The sequence below is a fragment of the Esox lucius genome, chromosome 3 (genome assembly GCF_011004845.1).
Source record: "Esox lucius isolate fEsoLuc1 chromosome 3, fEsoLuc1.pri, whole genome shotgun sequence".
NCBI classification, from domain to species: Eukaryota; Metazoa; Chordata; class Actinopteri; order Esociformes; family Esocidae; genus Esox; species Esox lucius.
The window spans coordinates 10,966,529-10,987,851 of record NC_047571.1 but is presented as its reverse complement, the minus strand read 5'-3'; the positions used below and the strand labels follow the sequence as shown (position 1 = coordinate 10,987,851).

Here is a 21,323-nt window from a genome sequence, read left to right as displayed (position 1 = left end):
TTCATCGGGATGCTATGATGGCTTAGGTGCACAGAAAACGTGGTCCACAAGATTAAAATATTTCAGGCCATATACAATGGTTCAATGGCAGGAAGCAGGATATCAACGTTTACCAGGAATTCCTAAACTCACTACTTTTACCTGGTACAGAAAATGATGAAACTGGAATAAAATAAACAGAATACATTATTTATATGAACAGTGTTTTTAAAATCAATCTGTTGAAAATATGGATTTTCTTAATATATATGTCCTATTGCTGTATCTCCTCCTTCTTAAGGGGATGTAAAAGCTCAGGGTGCTTGCGGTCTCAAGGATGATCAAAATCACAAGTTCAAAGCACACATGTTGTTCTTACGGAAACTAGACCCGCGAAGTAAAAATGCACCAGTAAGGTAAAGAAATTGTATCGAAGCATTGAACTGCTGGTAGACGTGGTTAGTTTTACAAATACTTATTTATTACATTTAATTAAACTCTTAAATTTTGGGCAAGATGCATATTATGTTGTAATTTGCATTATTTAAAAGTAGAAATCATGGGCATAGATTTAGGCTGAGAAGGTAGGGACAAGTCCCCACCAATTGATGTGATGATTCTGAATGTTCTTAATCACAATTTTAAATTTTTCTGGCTCCACAAAGTGTTAACACACTCTCAAGATCCCTGTAGCTCTTCCTGATTGGACAGTTTTGAATGCACAGCAGAACGCACTGAACGGACTAAAAAAGATGAAGGTAATCGATAAAAGTGTTGAAGTCTGTTCATGGGTTGATAGACCTCTGAGGGAATGAAGGTGACCGAATAAGATTTTAACCTTTGAAGACTATTGTATATCAATTCTGCAGTCAAGTGTCAAATTCCGGCTGATGCATACAGTATGCCGATTCATATCAGAGGACCGAAACCATTTACACAATTCAAATAAGCATTTGATTATTGGAAGAGGTTAAAAAGCATAATAGCCAAACAATTCCAAGTACATCATTCCAGTATCCCATGGACCATCTACATAGGACTGGTCTTTCAACCAAACTCAACCCAAGAGCTGACCGGAAGATGCTCATAGTACCGGGAGTCTCTATGAACGTTGAAGTGTCATCAAGGGATCTACAGGCCTCTCTTGCTGCAATACCAAAGTGCATGAGTACACTATCTGGAGACAATACAACTAGGCCTACATGGGAGTTCAGGAAGAAGCCTCTGTTCTCAAATAAATATCAAGACACTACTGACGTTTCCAGCACCTGGGGAAAGACACAATTTGAACAATGTGCACAGGACAGAGAAATCAAAGGAAGAGTTCTTTGTTAGCTATACTAGATCCCATGTTTGGTGAAAATGACACACTATCTTTGAACGGAAAAACCTCACTCTAACTACAAAACATGGAGCCAGTGGCATTATGATTTGAATTGTCAGACCACAAGACACTTGCCTCAGTCCATCTTAAATGAGCTTGGGCCCAGAGGCGGCGGTGGCGATTCAGGTTCATGTTTCTTATGGGTTCTTCTTTGCATGGTTGAGTTTTAACTTTCATTTGTGGATGCAGCAACGTACTGCGTCCACAGACAGTGGTTTTTGGAAATGTTTTAATTCAGTGCCTGAGGACCTGAAGATCAAAGCCATTCAATATTGGTTTTCAGCCTTGTCTCTTGTGTAGATTCATCCGGATTCTCTGATTCTTTTAATGATATTATGTCCTGTAGATGACGAGATCCCCAAACTCTTTGCAATTTTACATGGAGAAACCATTCTTAAATTGCTGCACAATCTGCCAGCGCAGTCTTTCAGAGTGGTGAACACCTCCCCATCCTCAATTCTGCCAGACCCATTCTATCTGGAATTATCTTTTAATACCCAGTCATGTTACTGACCGGTTGCCTATTGACCTAATTAGTTGTGTAATATAAGTTAATTTTTTTTTGCATTACACAACTTTTCCAGTAGCCTCTCTACCAAATTTGTGAAACGTGTTGCTGGCATCAAATTCAAAGTGGGCATATATTTCTCAAGGAAACAATAAAATGTCAGTTTCAACATTGGATGTGTTGTCTTTTCTTTTGAATACAGGGTTTAAATGATTTGCACATTATTGCATTCGGATTTTATTTACATTTTATGCTGCGGCCCGACTTTTCTGGCTACGGGATTGTAGATTTAAATAATTGTGAAGACAAGGTATGATATTTTATGCCACATAGTCTAAATACCAGATGTTAGGACAGGGTATTCTCACCAACCTGTAACATTATTACATTAAATGGATGGGGTGCATCAAAAGATTGCATAGGCACTTAAGATGAATCACCTCACTTTCATCTCAGAACTAGAACATGGGAGACAACTAGAAAGAATAATTAGAGATAACATTTTATTTTGGAATGTGTAATGTACATGAGTGCAAACATGACTTAAATTTACTTGTAATCTGACCACTTTTTATTCAATTTAAATGCAGTTATTACTTCTTGGAAGGATTTGAGCTGGCCAGAATAAAAAACCTTTAAATCAGTCCAAAGACCCGTGTGAGGTCAAAGGAATGAGTAATCATCAATGTACAAAAATAAAAGTGAAAGGTTGGCAGGTTGATTGAGTGAGTGGACCAGGTTCAAAACATGTTCATGTCACCATCTCCTTTGGCTTTCTTTTCCTGGGACTCAGTCCAAGCCTTGTTGATGGTGCGCTTCATGTCATCGTCTCCCTCAGTGTACATCTTTTTTAACATACTCATCAGTCCGTCGCTGGGATCGGCATTCTCATCTGGGTTTAGATTGGGTTTACTGTGGAAGAGAAAGGGATGTTTGGTTGTATTCCATGTACTACAAAACAGAGTTGGTGGTAAACATCTGGAAGAGGTATGTTAACAAGGCTTAAAAGCACAAATAATAATACATTTGAAGTCCATGTAATGCTTAAGTGCCACTTTGCAAACAAAATATTAGTTTAAAAGACTAAGTGACATTTGATTATAGCCTATTAAAACTGAGTTGCATATCCTTCCCAAAACGACATGCTGCATACCTGAACCTCATTTTGAATTGGATTGTGAATGGAAGTGATATTTTGAGAGTACATTTTTTTAAACTATTTTGTTAGGAGCTTGATCACACTTCAATGGGGTGATCATGTGACTGGAGTGTACCCTTTATATCTATTACAAATACGTTCTGGCCCGATGGCGCCGCCTGTGGGTGGCGTGAGGGAACGGCAGCTAACCATTCACACATGCAGACACTCATAACAGATTAAGATGGATCCAAAAGGGCCTCTGTAGGAGCGCTCCCCATCCACAGACAGGAGAACTACAGACCCCAATCCATGACACAGGAAGGCAGAAAGGTGCTGATTTATTTTGATTAATTGTAATTTTTTTGTTAATTTACATACAGCTTTAAGTTCGACAGTCGGTTTTTCTGCGTTTTGGGGGACTTCAAAAAGCCCCCCCCCTCCCCCATTTGTATAAATGCCCGTGGTGTTACTCAGGGGCAACATTCTCATGGTATATAATCACACATGTCCTTGACCCGGCTAGTCACTCACCATCTCACTACAAAGTTGAATACATTGAGTGGATTTCCCAATCTTAAGCCATGTAATTTAAGGATCCTTTAACAAAATATTTTTAAACATGTGTTGTCCAGGGACCCCTACCCAAGCCATAAGTTAATCTAGGGAAGCCCATAATGTTATCTCATGTAGCCTCACTAGGTTGGTTTGATTCCCATTGGAGCCCAATATTAAAGCTAACTATTTTTAGTTGCTTTGGATAACAAAGTCAGCTGAATGACTTAACATTTTTAACTGCAAACATACATAAATAGATAAAATTCCACGTAACTATGTAAAAGCAACAATCATATTTGTACTATATTATAGAAATCTGTCACCTGATTAATGCATAGAATTATTTTAATATTATGAGATTTTCAACATATATTAAAGCATAAACCAATATTCGCTCTCTCCCTCCCAAAAACCCTAATTAATGTAATCATAAAATAGAGAATATCAAGACAACTGACGTTTTCCAGACAACATCTGGGTAAAGCCAAAACTACTGGAACAAATGTCCACGAGACAGATGAATACCCCTGATTTAGCACAACAAACTAAATGTATTCTTGACTTACTCCTTTTCTTTAGTCTGTTTCTCCACCTGTGTTAAACAATCCCACTTCTTGTTTGTCGTCTTCTTACACATTACCAAGACCATATCCGTTTTAGTCTATAAAACAAGAAGATATAACGAGAGGTCATTCACAAGTAAGGTGTTGCAAAGGTGTTCTGATTTATACATTTTACAGACATTACAAATGATCCACTCACCTTTGTGAAGCTGTTCTGCACATCAATAGGATAAAGAAGATTGTTTATAATCATTTGATGGTTCTTCCCATCCAGTTCTTTGACAAGAACAACAAGAGACCTGTACGCAGGAAACAATTATTATTATTTTTTAAATGCAGGAAATTATAACAATATAATATGACTAAAGCATTGCCTACCTCTCTGTGAAGGTGGCCTCCACACTCTCGGGTGCAATTGTGTGTACTCCTTTGAGTGTGATGTAAATTTTGACAAATTTGTCTGATTGATCCCATCCTGCATAAAACATAAAAAGTGTTATATAACTGTTTTAAAGTCAATGTTTGCGCATGAACACGTTTAACAGCTAATTAAAATGTTGTAGAGGTTACAAAAGCTGTACCATAATTGTTTATTTTGACGGTGTATGTCTTTGATCCAGAGGTTAGTTCTGCTTTCCTTTTCGCCTGCTGCTCTATCTGTTGTCGTTTGAATGAAATTTCCTTCTCAATCTTTTTCTGTTCAAGTATCAAGACATCTTGGACACGCTGTCTCTCAGACTTCTCCAGAAAATTGCTGATCTCCTGCAGGTCACTCTCCAACTGGTTGATCTATAGAGAATAAACAATTGTCTGATCATCGTCTACAGCTAACTACTTTACAATACTCATCGTAGCTAGCTAACGTTAACTACAGTACAGTCAGTAGACATGCGTTCACTACTAGTTATCCACGGTTAGCCAGCTAACGTAACTGGCACCTAGAGTCGTGTATTCGAGACCAACACAAGAAGCCAACGTAAACAAGCTAATAAATAACTATCAACTTGACATGCCACTTTGTTGATTTACTGGCATATTTAGCTGACTGGTTACTGTAGCTACTAACACACTGACGCTACTACTGTCTGGTGGGCTTTTTTTGTGGAAAATGTTTTAACGTTAGGTAACTTAACTTGTCACGTGTATTCTTACGCAAATCAAAGGTTCATATATATTCCGGATAGCTAACTAGGTAGCTAATTACCTGGTCGTTTAGAAGGTCCATTTCGTTGTTTATTCTTTAAGGTCTGATCGAGCTTCTATAAGCAGCGAAATTTCCCGAAATTTCTAATGATCTTCTGTAACTATGAAAATGCTCCGTATAGAACGATTGGCGTTTAACTCGAGTTCCGCCAGGTTTTTACCATTGTCTTTACTGTGCAAAAAATTCACTTGTTTTTCATGTGAAAAGTACCCGTAGAATCATTTACTTTAATTTAATATTACATTTGAAAGGAAACACGCAGTAAAGCTTTGGCATATAATACAAATGTATTGTCCTTTGACTAAAAGCACTGAACATTTGGAAATGCGTTATTAGTAAACAGAAATGTATCTGGCCTGTACACAAACTGGCAAAGTGAGACATTATATAGTGACATTCCATGTTCGGCTAATGAAATCTTCATGGCACAATTTACAATAACAGGTGCATGTACACAACCTCAGATTTGAGCTCTCTCAGTACTATGAACGGAACATTTTTAATACTAAGTTTTCAGAAACATTCTTGACAAAAGGCTTCACAACACCAATAGCAAAACCCAGATTATCATTAAAAGACAAGAAAACCAGGTTGAGATTCATAAATACATAAATTTTATTTGTTTTACTACAATAGTATACCATTGTACTTCTTTAATAAGCGGTCAGTGACAAACTTCAATGAGCCTACGGGAAATTCCAAGTTGGATGGATAAGAGTTTGCACAACATGTGTACAGTGTTTGTCATCAGACATTAAGTACCCTAATCAACCATAGTTTTATAGAGTATAAATGCACATAAATTCAACGTTGGCTAAACACTTTACCCATCGTTAGCAAGTAGGTAGAATAATTTTACTCACAGCGAATAGTGACCAGCATTTTACAACCCTTTTGTTTTACCACATCACTGCAAGTAATCATTTACCACATAGCCCGCTGTATTCCAGACATTTGATTGTGGTCGGCCAGGTGGCGAAAGACGATGCGACTAAGACGCCACCTGCGCTTAACTCCCCGTGGCCGTGAAGTCATCACACATCTATTACGGATTCGTACTGGGCAGCTGTCACGTGGTAGCGATGCAATTTCTTCATCAGCAACCGCCTGCAAGCAAAGTTATTTGTTATGTTACAGAAAGTAGGAAGTTGTTATAGTTAAGCTAACACGTATAATTCTAGCAGACCATTTGAAAACAGAAAATACTGTTGAGGCACAATATGCACATTGTATGGTTACCTGAAGTTCCTTGGGGAGTACAGTGTTCTTCCTTAATGCATTGATCCGTAGTCTTTCATCTGCATAGTCAAAGGCCATCTGTCTTCTCTTCACGTCTCGTAGCATTCTCCAATCAACATAGTACCCTCTGACCTGTTCCACCACACTCCAGCAGCTATTCAGTGCCTGGAACATAGTTTACACATAAACAAGTTGAACACGCATGATATAAAACCCCTAAAACAATCCCCTAAACAAAATCGACAGCGGCAAAACGTAGAGCCAATCCACCTTTCCACCCAGCACCGGAAAAGCCCATAGCTAACCATCTCCTGTCGTGGAGTGGCGGACCAGAAATTATTTTCTACTGTACGGCTCATGCGCATCTTTAAGGCTATAATTACGTACCTAGTTTACATTTTATATAGTCACAGCCACCCCTTTCATTAAATATATTTTTAAACATACCTGTTTAGGTGCACAAAATGTGGAGTGAAAAACATTTAACCCCGTTAACGCAGTCCTACAGGCCGCTGCCATCTTGGAATGACGTATTTTTGACAGACACAGCACAAGATCCGAGACAGCCAACAGCGATGCATCCTTTGCTCAGGTAATGGCAAAATCCTAGTAGTATACTGTAAATCCAGAGAATGAATCGAATAATGCACATTTCCTTCAAAAGTATTAAAACCCGAGTAGGGACTCGTTTCAAAGTAATAACACTAACGACATGCAATTCAAAAGCTTGTTTGCCATTTGGCTATAACTTTAAAATGCTTAAAAATAATCACAGACAATTCAAAACTGCTAATATCCGATCTAAATGCCAAAAAAGTATAATTTTGTAAAACGTGAAAAGCATGTTCAACTCTGTTACTTCTTGTTTGTCTTAATTGATCCGTGTATAGTTCCTTCAAACTGTATCCTTATTAAACAACGAATATAAACAACCATTTACCCACTGCCCAAGTGCATGTTTCCAACTGAGAGGAGGGGCTACTACTGGATACGAGCGGTTTTCAGAATAAAAGACTCGAGTTAACGTTGCCTGCTCCATCTAGAAAGACTTCCTGTTAATTAGTTACTCTGGTTAAATAATTAAGTAGGGTTGTCCTAATATTATTTTACAAATACAGAGTATACTCAGAAATTACCATTGAGCCTCAGCTATGAAGACAGATGAATAGGGACTCAGTTATGACAGCTGACAGAAGCCTATGCTTTTTGGTAGCCTTGCTCATGCAGACAACCAGCTGGGTGCTGAGAGGATAGGAATGCGAGAGAAGAGAATAAACTGACATTGGTCACTATCCTGATTGCTTGAATAACCCCTCAACTTTTACTTTTGCTTTAACATTAGGCAAAAAGAGATTTAACAATCTTACTTAATTTGGTGGGGGGAAGGACCAGCTAAAGGCCTAGACACTACAGTCATCATCATCATCATCATCTTCTTCTGCTTATCCAGGGCCGGGTCGCGGGGGCAGCAGTCTAAGCAGGGATGCCCAGACTTCCCTCTCCCCAGACACTTCCTCCAGCTCTTCCGGGGGGACACCGAGGCGTTCCCAGGCCAGCCGGGAGACATAGTCCCTCCATACAGTGAATATAAAAAGTCTACACACCCCTGTTAAAATGCCAGTTTTTTGTGATTTAAAAGAATGAGACAAAGATAAATAATGTCAGAACTTTTTCTACTTTTAATGTGACCTATAATGTAAACAATCCAATTGAAAACAAACTGAAATCTTTGTGGGGGTAAATGAAAAACCCCAAAAACGTTAGAAAAATGAAGAGGAAGTTCACCTTTCAGCATGACAATGACCCAAAGCACACATCCAAAACCACAAAAGTATAGCTTCATCAGAAGAAGGTTAATGTTTTGGAATGGCCCAGCCAGAGCCCAGACCTGAATCCAATTGAACATCTGTGGGGTGATCTGAAGAGGGCTGTGCAGAGGAGATGTCCTCGCAATCTGACAGATTTGGAGCGCTTTTGCCAAGAAGAGTGGGCAAATATTGCCACATCAAGATGTGCCATGCTAATAGACTCCTACCCAAAGAGACTGAGTGCTGTAATAAAATCAAAAGGTGCTTCGACAAAGTATTAGTTTAAGGGTGTGCACACAACAGCAGGCGGAGGAGCAGGAGCCGGCGGAGGAGCAGGAGCCGGCGGAGGAGCAGAAGCCGGGGGAGCCGGCGGAGGGCCAGGAGCCTGCGGGGGAGCAGGAGCCGGCGGAGGAGCAGAAGCCGGGGGAGCCGGCGGAGGGTCAGGAGCCTGCGGGAGAGCCGGCGAACGGACAGCAGGCGTGAGAGCCGGCCGAGGGTCAGGAGCTGGGAGAGCCGGCCCAGGGTCAGGAGCCGGCGGAGGGACAGGTGAGGGCGCCGCTTAGGCCGGGACAGGCGAGGGCGCTGCTGAGGCCGGGACAGGCGAGGGCGCTGCTGAGGCCGGGACAGGCAGCGGCTCCAGGGCATGAGTATGCGCCGCGGTACGAGGCGGCGGTTGCAGGGCAGGAGAGGGCGCCGCGGGACGAGGCGGTGGCTGCAGGGCAGGAGAGGGCGCGGCTGCAGGGCAGGCGAGGGCGCCGCGGGACGAGGCGGCGGCCGCAGGGCAGGAGATGACTGGGCAGGTGACGAGGCGACACCTAGGAGCTGGCACCGGGCAGGGCTGGGGCACCTGGACCACCCCGCACGTGAGCATAGGTGGCACGGCCACGTCCTTCCACTCCTCCAGGGATGGCGGCCACGCCTCAGGGTCCTCCGCTTGCCCCCACAGCACCCCCCCAAGAAATTCTTGGGGCGGACACACGTCTCCGAGTGGAAACACTGAATTTAGAAGGTTAGTTTCACACACAAAAAAGTAACCACGTGTGTGGTTAAAACTATATTATTTTGGATCACAACGCGTACCGAACCGAACGTCCTGTTCTGAACACTTTGGTATGGTTACGTGTACCGTTACACCCCTACCTCCTGCTTAGTACTGTTTTTCAGGAACCTTGTCGCACTCTCCTTGTACTACTGGACTCTGACACCGCTTTACAAAGTCTGGTAAGGATGTTTTTCACTTGCTACATTTCAGGTCTACCTTACTGCTGCTATCCCTGCACTTATATAATTTGCTAAATATAATTTGCAATTACCATTTGTACTTGCATTTGCCTTCATTGCACATCTACACATCCCTCTTGTAACATACATTATACCATTACTTGTGAATACTTGTCAATTTCTGCCCTCTTCTATTTGCACTTCTGGTTAGATGCTAACTGCATTTCGTTGTACTGTACTTGTACTGTTCAGTGACAAAGTTGAATCTAATCTAAGTGTGTCTCATCTGTACAAATAACATTTGTATCTGTTATTTCACTGACGCAATTCGGTTCCGAACGTTCACCAAAACAAGCCGTTTGTTCATGAAATATCCATCACTATTCCACAGTTCTCTGATGCCTGAGAACGTGTTGGTGCTTTCAAAGTAGGACCTCTTACTGGAGACCGTGTTTACTGATTTAGGTCAGAAAAATGCTTCATCAGCAGTGGCAGAGCGTGTAGTGTTGGGCCCCAAAAGGCTGAAACAGCACTATTGTTGTTCCAATTATTGGTTTATTTATCCTATGACCAAAAAAATCCCAAGGGAAACTAACAAGAAAGGAAAAAGAAACGTGGTATTTGAACCCTACATTTTAATTCCCTTTATTAATGTGCACGCCACGTCTTACCAAAGCGCCACAAAATCTTAACTAAGGCTTCATCTCAATTGGCATGTCTTGCATACTATATACAGTTGTGCTCATAAGTTTGCATACCCTGGCAGAAATTGGGAAATATTGGCATTGATTTTGAAAATATGACTGATCATGCAAAAAAAAATATTTTATTTAAGGATAATGATCATATGAAGCCATTTATTATCACATAGTTGTTTGGCTCCTTTTTAAATAATAATGATAACAGATATCATCCAAATGGCCCTGTTCAATAGTTGACATACCCTTGAATGTTTGGCCTTGTTACAGACACACAAGGTAACACACACAGGTTTAAATGGCAATTTAGGTTAATTTCCCACACCTGTGGCTTTTTAAATAGCAGTTAGTGTCTGTGTATGAATAGTCAATGAGTTTGTTAGCTCTCACGTGGATGCACTGAGCAGGCTAGATACTGAGCCATTGGGAGCAGTATCCAAAGCCTTGCAAATGCCTGTAAGTACTGTTTAATCACTTATTAAGAAGTGGAAAATTGGGGGATCTCTTGATACCATGCCAAGGTCAGGTAGATCAAGAAAGATTTCAGCCAAAACTGCCAGAAGAATTGTTGGGGATACAAAGACAAACCCACAGGTAACTTCAGGGGAAATACAGGCTGTTCTGGAAAAAGATGGTGTGGTTATTTCAAGGAGCACAATATGACGATACTTGAAAAAAAATTAGCAGCATGGTCGAGTTGCCAGAAAGAAGCCTTTGCTACAAAAAAGCCCAGTTAAAATATGCCGACAACACCTTGACACACCTCACAGCTTCTGACACACTGTAAAATGGAGTGACAAGAGCCAAATTAGAGCTTTATAGTCACAACCATAAGCACTATGTTCGGAGAGGGGTCAACAAGGCTTATAGTGAACAGAATACCATCCCCACAGTGAAGCATGGTGGCGGCTCACTCATGTTTTGGGGGTGTGTGAGATCTAAAGGCACACAGGGAGTCTTGTGAAAAAACGATGGCAAGATGAATGCAGCATGTTTGCATCCTTCTGCACGAAAGCTGTGCATGGGATGTACTTGGACTTTCCAGCACGACAATGACCCTAAGCACAAGGCCAAGTTGACCCTCCAATGGTTACATCAGAAAAAGGTGAAAGTTCTGGAGTGGCCATCAGTCTCCTGACCTTAATATCATCGAGCCACTCTGGGGAGGTCTCAAGCGTGCAGTTCATGCAAGACGACCAGACTTTGCATGACCTGGAGGCATTTTGCCTGGACGAATGGGCAACTATACCACCTGCAAGGATCCGGGGCCTCATAGACAACTATTACAATAGACTGCATGCTGTCATTGATGCTAAAGGGGGCAATACACAATATTATGAACTAAGGGTATGCAGACTTTTGAACAGGGGTCAGTTAATTTTTTTCATGTTGCCAAGTTTTGTTTTATGATTGTGCCATTCTGTTATAACCTACAGTTGAATATGAATCCCATAAAACATAAGTGAACAGGCAAAACATTTATTTTATATTTTTTATACCAATGGTACATATATTACCAATTCTCCAAGGGTATGCAAACTTTTGAGCACAATTGTATTGTATGTCAGATGAAAATGTGTATGCCCATAGGGCGCTGAAAACAGTATGCCAAAAGTCTCCGGATGGTGTATTATTTCTGGTTGATGTTCATAGTAACTTTTTTGGGGTAATATTGCCCACAATCCTTTGCGCAATGGAAGAGGATTGGTTTGCTTACTTGGCTCGATGTGCGACAAAAGGGATTTATTTCAAGAAGCAATTTTAAGACATATTAGTATGTCCCAATACTGGCATAACTTCTTATGATATACAATTTGGTTTGGAAATAATGTGGCCCCCTCTTATTCAAGGGACCAAAAGAAATTTGAACATTAGGAGTGGCAAAATCAACAGTTTGGTACATTCTGAGAAAACGCACACTGGTGAGCTCTGCAACACAAAAAGGCCTGGATGTCCATGGAAGACAACAGTGGTGGATGATTGTGGTAAAGAAATGGTAAAGAAATACCCCTTCACAAGATCTAGCCAAGTGAAGAGCACTCTCCAGGAGGTAGGCATATCATTATCCAAGTCTACCATAAAGATAAGAGAGCAAATACTGAGGGTTCAAAGGTACAAACCATTCATAAGCCTCAAGAATAGAAGGGCCAGATTTTGCTAAAAAAATCTGAAAGCACCAGCCCAGTTTTTGAACAGCATTCTTTGGACAGATGAAACTAAGATCAACCTGTACCAGAATGATGGGAAGAAAAAAGTATGGAGAAGGCTTGGAACGGCTCATTATACGTAGCATACCACATCATCTGTAAAACACAGTGGAGGCAGCATGATCAATCAATCAATTAAATGTATTTATTAAGCCCTTTTTACAACAGCAGTTGTCACAAAGTGCTTTTACAGAGACACCCGGCCTTAAACCCCAAGGAGCAAACAATAGTAGTGTTGAATTTCAGTGGCTAGGAAAAACTCCCTAAGTAGGCCGAATTTTAGAAAGAAACCTAGGCTCAGAGGGGTGACCAGTCCTCTTCTGGCTGTGCCGGGTGAGATATTAAGAGTCCAATTGGAATAATTAATTAATTTATCTGGGCTGAATCTAGAGTCTATTTAAATTTAGACTAGGTCAGAAGTATGACCAGATGGACAAGGACAGGGACAGCAACGGGCCCCCCAAACCAGGTACTCCGCAGGTGTGGAACAGGATCTCATGTCCTCCTAAAATTTAAAACAGGAGGAGACTGGGAAAATTCAGAAAATGCATTCCTCATATAAACAACGATTTATAGTGGAGAAGGAGAACTTAGTGGGGAAGGAGAACTGACCCAATCCCCAAGCACAATAGTATAGCAGCGTAAGACCTTGGGACTGAGACAGGGGGGGTCCGGCGACACTGTGGCTCTACCCGGGGTAGGCCCCGAACAGGGCCCAACAGGCAGGAAATCAATCCCACCCACATTGCCAGGCATCAACCAAAGGGACACCCACCAACCGCAACCACCCTGATGATGGCATGGGCATGCATGGCTTCCAATGGCACTGGATCACTAGTGTTTATTGATGATATAACAGAAGACAGAAGCAGCTGGATGTATTAACGGATATATTGTCTGCTCAGATTCAGCCAAATTCACTTTACAGATGAACAAAGACCCAAAACATACTGCGAAAGCAACCCAGGAGTATTTTAAGGCAAAGAAGTGGAATATTCTGCAGACCCACAAACAAACAACTGAAGACAGCTGCAATAAAGGCCTGGCAAAGCATCACAAAGGAGGAAACCCAGTGTCCATGCATTCCAGACTTCAAGCAGTCTGCAAAGGATTCTCAACAAAGTATTAAAACATTTTATATATGATTGTGTTCATTTGTCCAATTACATTTGAGCCCCTGTAATATGTGGACTGTGTATGAAAATTGATGCAATTTCTAAATGTTTCATATAATATTTTTGCTCAACCCCTCGAATTAAAGTCTGCACTTCAACTGCATCTTGGTTGTTTAATTTCAAATCCAATGTGGTAGCGTAGAGAGACAAAATTATGAAATTTGTGTCAGTGTCCAAACATTTCCGGACCTAACTGTAGTTAATATTATGAACCATCATTGTGCAGTATGTACTTATAGTATGTAATGAGTATGCGAATTGAGATTCTGCCTGATACTAAATAGAAAGTATGAGCTCAAATTACTGCCAAATGTCTTGTTGATAAATGAAGCGGGTGTGCACACCTGTAAATCACAATCCACATGACGGTTTTGCATTTCATAGTTGTATTTAAAATATGCGAATGCATGATTAAAGACTTGCAAGACTTAATAATTTGTGTCGATACACATGTTTCTTCAGCAAGTATTCAAAATATATGTACACATACATTGTTCAATCTAAATTTGATAATCTGCTAAATAAAATAATTATAGTGGCTACAGTCGCCTGCCTAACCAACTCAAAAATGAGTTAAGTAGATAGTTGACGGTTATTGTTAGCTAGCATTGTATCAAACTACTGTACAATGCAAACCATTCTGCTCTAACTTAGCTGAATCACCAGCACCTGTTTTCCACAATTATAGTAGGCCATCTCATTCAACTGCGCAGAAATAACTGTAGAAACAAATTGTGCTCCAGGCAGCATTTTTGGTCCCGGTGGCAATAGGCCCTATGCACTTTGTTCATATAGAGCAGGTTCTCTAAAGACTGCAAAAATCAACTCCTCCCTGCTTCCATCCGTTTACCTTATGAAAGCACATGTGCGTCAATTACGAAAAAATATGTGCAGGACATCCGACAAAAATAACACTCTAAATGTTTACGTATCTGGTGGGCATAGCTTAAAAATATCCGTTAAGACATTAAGTACACAAAATGTTCTTGTAAGGGTTCTGTTTTCACGCCACAGGTATGATTGAGGCTTTGCACCTATGAAACTAAAGTATATTGACACCATTTTGAGTTGCAAATCTACTGTAGCGTAAAGTTAGTGCCAAATGTCAGCTGACTACAAGTGACCAATGAGAATTTAGAGGAGGGGTACGCGTTTAGCTATACTTCCAAAGAGTTCCATGCAGCTAGCATGCAGGATGTCCTGGATGCTACCATTAAATAATGTATTTATTATATTCAGTCCATTCAGTTGAACTTCACTTCAGAAACTGATACAGCCTAAATGGACTAATTTGTCATGATTCTTGGTTAGCCAATTGATTGAATACTGACTTGTTTACAGATCACTCAGTTTTTTTATGTTAATGTTGAGATAAATGTAGTTTAAATAATGCTGATTTAATAACCATGTATTCTTATGTTTTTGTTTTATTAAATTGTATGCTGCAGCCAGGTTAGGGAAATATGATTGAATACATTAACCATAAAAAGTTTACATTACACTCAGCCACACTCACTCAGACTTTACACCTGGCTCAGATAGAGAGACAGGATTAAAACCCCACAATTAACATACAAATGAAACTGCCTCCTATACAGCACAAAGAGACCTTCTGTCTCCAGCCCCCTGATGTTCTAGTCTAGGTTAGGACAATAGAATGTAAATTACTGTAACCTGGTTAAGATTTCACACCTGTATGCAAAGAACCTGTTGATCTATGACCGAGAGTTAGAGCATGTCCGTCTTCATTGGATTGGATTCGTCCAACATGTCACCATGTCAACAAAGAACCAATAAGGATGGGTTTTACTCAAGAGAGTGAAAAGTAACCGCCCCTGTGGCGGGAGTATTAAAACCAATGTTCGATCTTTATTCGGCGCGAATATTTTGTGGAAGCTCGAGGGTTGAGCAAATATTTGACCACTGCAGTGTATTTCATGTATTTTGACTTATCAATTCATATTAATAAATCTTTGTGCTAAATTTCCATTTGGACTGGATCCTTGTCCTTCTTCAGAAATTCTGGTACACGTAAAATTCTTAACATTAACCACTAGGAGATAGATGGACAAAGATAAGAACTGTGAAGACTCTGTGCCCACTAACTGTTAGCAAAATATTGTTTCAAAATCTCATTATATTGGCAGCCGATGGCATATGGGAAATACTGTACTATTTCGTTGTCATATACAATTAATAATAAGCTAATAATATAGTGCTACTTGTTTGTGTGTATACATTTAGCCTAAAAGACCAATAGATGGAGCGGTGGAGCAGAGCGCAACCTTTGCTTGGAGAGCGATGACTGAGATTTCCCTCATCTCCACTCTGCTCGCGTACTCTGGCTGGTGACACTTTATATAATATTTTTTACAATCTCCAAAAATGAAATACATTTGTATTCAATGTGTGCGTTGTACAATGTGTGTTTTTGTATTCAGTGTGTGACTGTCAAACCTCAGATGGACAAAAAATAAATGGTGGGCAGAGTCAAACGTTTGAATCAGCCCACATTGAACCCCGCCCTCAACTGCACACTGCAGTCAGGAGTACTTGGGAAATGTCTGCATAAATATGTGATATTTATTTCTGACCAGAAGATGGCACTGTTTAAAAGCTTTGAGTCATAAACAGTTTTCCAATGCAGGCCTCAAAGATTTGATTGCCCATCAGTAGGGTGTTTTCCATGTCCTAATTTTGCAACGTGTGGCCCATTGACATGGTAAAGGTTATCCACCTTGTTTGCCATTGCCAAACCGCCACCTTGACTGGCCACCTATCCACCAAATCAAGAGTGAATTCTCACCAGTTCGACCAATCAGAGGACAGACTCTGCTCACATGTTTTTACCATAAATGGAAGCTGACAGTCAAAAATCTGATCGAACAAAGTGGATTTTTGTTTACAGCCCCACAAAGTGGTTACTAATCTTACTTTTGTCAAATTTTGTTGGATGACATTTACAAGGTAAATCATCAGATTTAGAAGAATGGTTTGCTAAACATAAACTGCTGTTGCTATAAGCTAGTAATAGTAGTTTTTTACTGTGTTTCATTTAAATGGTGACAATCATGACAACATCTTTTGTGTTTTATATTCATACAAGAATCATACTCAAAAGTTTTACCTCATCACATTGTAAATAACCTTAAGAGGTACCAGCAAGTAAAGTTGGAACTTTCACACAGTTGACTACAGTAAATTGTTGGATTGCCTCAAAGCCGTAGCCAAGTAAATTCAACACCATGTTTCACAATAGAGTTGAGCACCCACCACAGACCTAAGTACCCAAATAATAATGTGGGCTATTATTTTGTTGTTGAAATACGTTATATCATTTGTTAAAAGCATTATTTTGTGAAATTTGAACTCCAGTGTACACCCACAGTAGTTGCCACTTAACCAAAATGTAAAACATGGGGTCATTAATTGCTTCAGTACATAACTGGCAGAAATAAACCAGGAATAGTATTGACATTCCCAAAGAATCTTCCATTTTATTACAGTCAAGTGGGTGGGACTTCCAACTTCTCTTAATGCGCTGGTTGGATCTGTGATTACAACTTCAACTGGTTCATCAGATGGAATTAGCCAATATATTATATAGAAATTCACTACTTTAAATTGAAGATGTCTTCAGTGGCACTGCAACTACTGAAACAGACACTATCAGGGCACAGCTACACATTTGAGACCTTGTTACTTCCATCATTGTTTATGTTCCCAACTCAATCAGGTGAAAATGTAGTCAATAAAATAGTCTTTAATAATTTAATTTTGAAAGGTAAGTATTTCATTTTTAAAGAGTAAAACTGGAAGACATGCACAGATTTTCTGCAGAACCCCATTTTAACCAAATGATGGCAGTATTTGTACAGTGGTAGTGATTTCATGTTACAATGTTTAGCTAACTCATCTTCACTACAGATGTTTTCAGAGAACATCTTTGATGTTATCTAGTGGTTAAAGAAGCAAAGATTCAAATAAAAAATATCACAATGTTACCCTGACTCATGAAATCAATGAACCTGGAATAAAACCGCCAAAACAGCAAATTGGATGCAGGGGATTGTTTTTATCCATGTTTTGTTGAATTATTTCACCTTAATCTTTTTTTAAGTATCACAACACTGATCATTGTTGGCAACATCCACAGAAAGTCTCCCTAGATAAAGAACACAATGAAAACCTTTCAGGCTAAAGATTATGCACACTTTCTAACCACAGTGCTGTGCATTGCTTTGTCTCCCATCAAAATGGTTTAGAGAACTTTAAGTATTTGTACTTTTGAATTCTACCAGTTTCCTACATTTTCATTACTGAGTAGTAGTAGATTGAAGACGCATTCTTGGACAAGTACTAATACATGGTAGATTCCTGTTGTTTTACGTAATGAAGCGACATTATGAAGCAAAATAAAAATGTCTAATAGAGGTACCATTCATCCTAAGCACTCTGTGCAGCAGGCTAACATGAATCATATCTCCTTATATACCTACACAATGTCTGACCATACATTTTTTCAATTTCTTCATTTTTTAATACTTTGCCTAAAGGCCTGAAATAAAATGCTGCACAATTCAGTCCCCATTTAGAACATTCCAGATGGAACGTAATCAGTGCAAGGTTAAAGTGAAAGTGACAGATCTCTCTAGCAAGTTCAAAACAAAACCATCTCCAAGAATAGTTCTGACATTATTTCCATTGATATCATAACAAAACTATTCTAATGTGCTCTGGATTGGAGGTTGAAACATTGGAAATTCTGCTGAATATTGGTAAAAATGTACAGACCACATTCTAATGGTTTTCTTGAATAGTCTACTATGCATGTAAACCTGTGTTAATAAGAATTCAGTAGTACAATATCAATATGATATTTAAAGAAGCCAGCCAAACAATAATGAAGCAGGTGCTATGATTGAGAAGATTTAAGAATAAACAATGAAACGTTTAGCTGGGTGGGCGTTGTAAGATTTGACATCAGAATGAGTCATCACATTTATTGCTATCAGCTGCTGAGCACAGACCACACACAGAGTCAGCCTGCTGGTTGATTGGTTCTAACACAAAGTTTGTAGCCTATATACTGAAACTTATATCCTCTTTTGGTGCATTTATGAAGTGACTTAACTGAGCAAAATGCAGCTACAAATTAACCAGTCAAAAAAAGGGTTAATAAATACACAAAGTTCCCTTTTGTATATTTCTACACCCTACTGCAGAGCTGCCCAAAGTGGGACCCATTTGTTTTGTCTGACCAGAAAGAAGTAATATAATGGATCAAATGATTGGAAATAGTACAAAGTCAGGTCATGGCTACTGGGAGGCCCCTAAACATTTTATGTTGGTCTTTGGGGCGTTAGTCAGAAACTGGCAAATGGGATGCCGCTAGGCATCTCTGCATGTTACTTTTGGTTGTCCTCAATTAGAGGCAGCTGCCTGTGTTGCCTCTACTTGGGGATCCTATTTATGTTGAGTTTGTCCACATCATGGTGTGGGTCCTTGTTGATGTCAGTTGCATTTCAGTTTGCGTTGTACCTCTTGTTTTGTTTGGGAACTAATAAAAGGAATGACTTTCCACTCCTGTTCTGTGCCTTGTGTCTTGCCTACCCGCTGACCATCTATGTCGCTTATGCCTAGGGCTGGCAATTTTCTGCTGTGTTGCATCACCTCTTCTTTTAACAATACTCTATAAGCGTTTGGGAACTGAGTAAGCCAACTGCTGTAATTTTGAAATTTATGTAATCCCATTCTTGCTTGATATAGGATTTCAGCTGCACAACAATTCAGGGTCTCCTTTGTCGTATTTTTTGTTTTATAATGTTCCAAATGTTTTCAATGGGTGACCGATCTGGACTACAGGCAGCCCAGTTTAGCACCCGGAGTCTTTAACTACGGAGCCATGCTGTTATAATACGTGCAGAATGTGGTTTGGCATTGTCTTGCTGAAATAAGCAAGGCCATCCCAGAAAAAGACGTTGTCTGGATGGCAACATATGTTCCTCCAAAACCTGTATATATTCTTCAGCATTAATAGTGCCTTCATGGATGTGCAGGTCACCCATGCCATGTGCACTAATGCACCCCCATACCATCACAGATGCTAGCTTTTGAACTGTGCACTGATAAGAAGCCAGATGGTCCCTCTCCTCTTTAGGTTAACATTTTTGTTTTGTGAGACCACTGGACAGTTTTCCACTTTGCTTCAGTCTATCCTAAATTAGCTTGGGCCCAGAGAAGGGGACTGCGTTTCATGATCTTGTTTATATATGGTTTCTTCTTTGCATGGTAGAGTTTTAACCTGCATTTGTGGATGCAGCGATGTACTATGTTCAGAGATAATAGTTTTCGGAAGTGTTCTTGAGCCCATGCAGTCCACTACAGAATTGTGTCTGTTTTTAATGCAGTGCCGTCTAAGGACCTGAAGATCACTGCCATCCAATGTTGGTTTTCAGCCTTGTCCCTTGCATTCAGAGACTTCTCCATATTCTCTGAATCTTTTAATGATATTATGTACCACAGATGAGATCCCCAAATGTTTAGCAATTTTATGTTGAGAAAGTTATTCTTAAATTGGTGCACAGACTTTCACAGAGTGATGAACCCCTCATCTTCCAAAAGACTCATCTTATCTGGGATGCTTTTTTATACCCAATCATGTAACTGATTTGTTGCCGATTAACCAAATTAGTTGGGAGATATTCCTCCAGATTGATCTTTTAGCATCACACAGCTTTTCCAGTCTTTTGTTACCCCTGTCCCAAATGTTTGGAAATGTGTTCCTGGCATCAAATTAAAAGTAGGCATATTTTTTTCAAGAAACAATAAAATATCTCAGTTTCAACATTTGATATGTTGTCATTGTACCCTTTTCTATTGAAAATAGGGTTTAGATGATTTGCACATAATTGCATTATGTTTTTCTTTACATTTTACTCAGCTTCCCCATGTTTTTGGAAACGGGGTTGTACTTAATCATACTAAATTTACAAAAAATTATTACAGATGTTGACATGATAAATGCCTCTTTTTCTATCTTCAAAATAAACATTTTCACTGTTCCATTGTTGTAAATGGTTAAGTAGCCACTCAGTCACGTCTACCTGTGACTAAATTCTTACAACTCAAAATAACAATAATAAGCCACCAAACATGAACGACACAGGCAAGAAAAACACTACTAGACCATGCAATCATTTAATCTTCAGTAGCCTACAGTAGAAAGTGCCTCTGCAATTGGGTGACCATTGGTCATGGCTGAAAGGGATACAGTTTATGTCAGAGGCATCAAACCCCCATGAGAGTTTGAAGCTTGTCTCGCTGTATCTTGAGCCTTCAGAGGATGTTCAGAAGAAATTGTAGATTTGAATGTTGTAGTTGAAATTAAAAATGTAAGTGAAAAATATTACCTTTGTGATTGCCTTACCAGACACACTCTACCAGCCATATTGGCTACAGTAACGTTAGTTTCTTCTGTCACGTACTGCAACAGCAATTAGGAGTGTAGGACAATATACCTTTTCTGCCTGAATATTGTATTACTGACATCCAGGTGATTATTGACAATATTGTTGTACTAGCAAGTCGTTTGATATCCTATTTAAAATAAGTCTTGAATAAAAAAAAAGAGATGTCCCC

At 39.8% G+C, this 21,323-nt stretch overlaps 2 protein-coding genes across 2 annotated transcripts; both read right to left on the bottom strand.

Annotated features, from left to right (window-relative positions):
- Positions 1-2,362: 2,362 nt before the first annotated feature.
- On the bottom strand, positions 2,363-5,435 carry cacybp (calcyclin binding protein). The gene is made up of 6 exons (NM_001304173.1): positions 5,335-5,435; positions 4,712-4,919; positions 4,509-4,605; positions 4,330-4,429; positions 4,134-4,228; positions 2,363-2,783 (listed from the first exon to the last, which is right to left on the bottom strand). Exons 1-6 carry the CDS (start codon positions 5,353-5,355, stop codon positions 2,612-2,614), a joined length of 693 nt encoding a protein of 230 aa, NP_001291102.1. The 5' UTR covers positions 5,356-5,435; the 3' UTR covers positions 2,363-2,611.
- Positions 5,436-5,929: 494 nt separating this feature from the next.
- Positions 5,930-7,100, bottom strand: mrps14 (mitochondrial ribosomal protein S14). Its single transcript, NM_001304170.1, is given in 3 exon segments — positions 5,930-6,441; positions 6,574-6,738; positions 7,021-7,100. Coding segments are annotated over 3 exon segments (420 nt in total). The 5' UTR covers positions 7,093-7,100; the 3' UTR covers positions 5,930-6,258.
- Positions 7,101-21,323: the final 14,223 nt, after the last annotated feature.

Excerpts from the sequence above, each read along its gene's own strand:
- cacybp (NM_001304173.1), bottom strand. The coding sequence starts at position 5,355 with ATGGACCTTCTAAACGACCAG. Across the intron at positions 4,920-5,334 it reads TGGACCTTCTAAACGACCAG|ATCAACCAGTTGGAGAGTGA; the intron begins GTAATTAGCTAC and ends TATTCTCTATAG. Across the intron at positions 4,229-4,329 it reads TGCAGAACAGCTTCACAAAG|ACTAAAACGGATATGGTCTT; the intron begins GTGAGTGGATCA and ends CTTGTTTTATAG.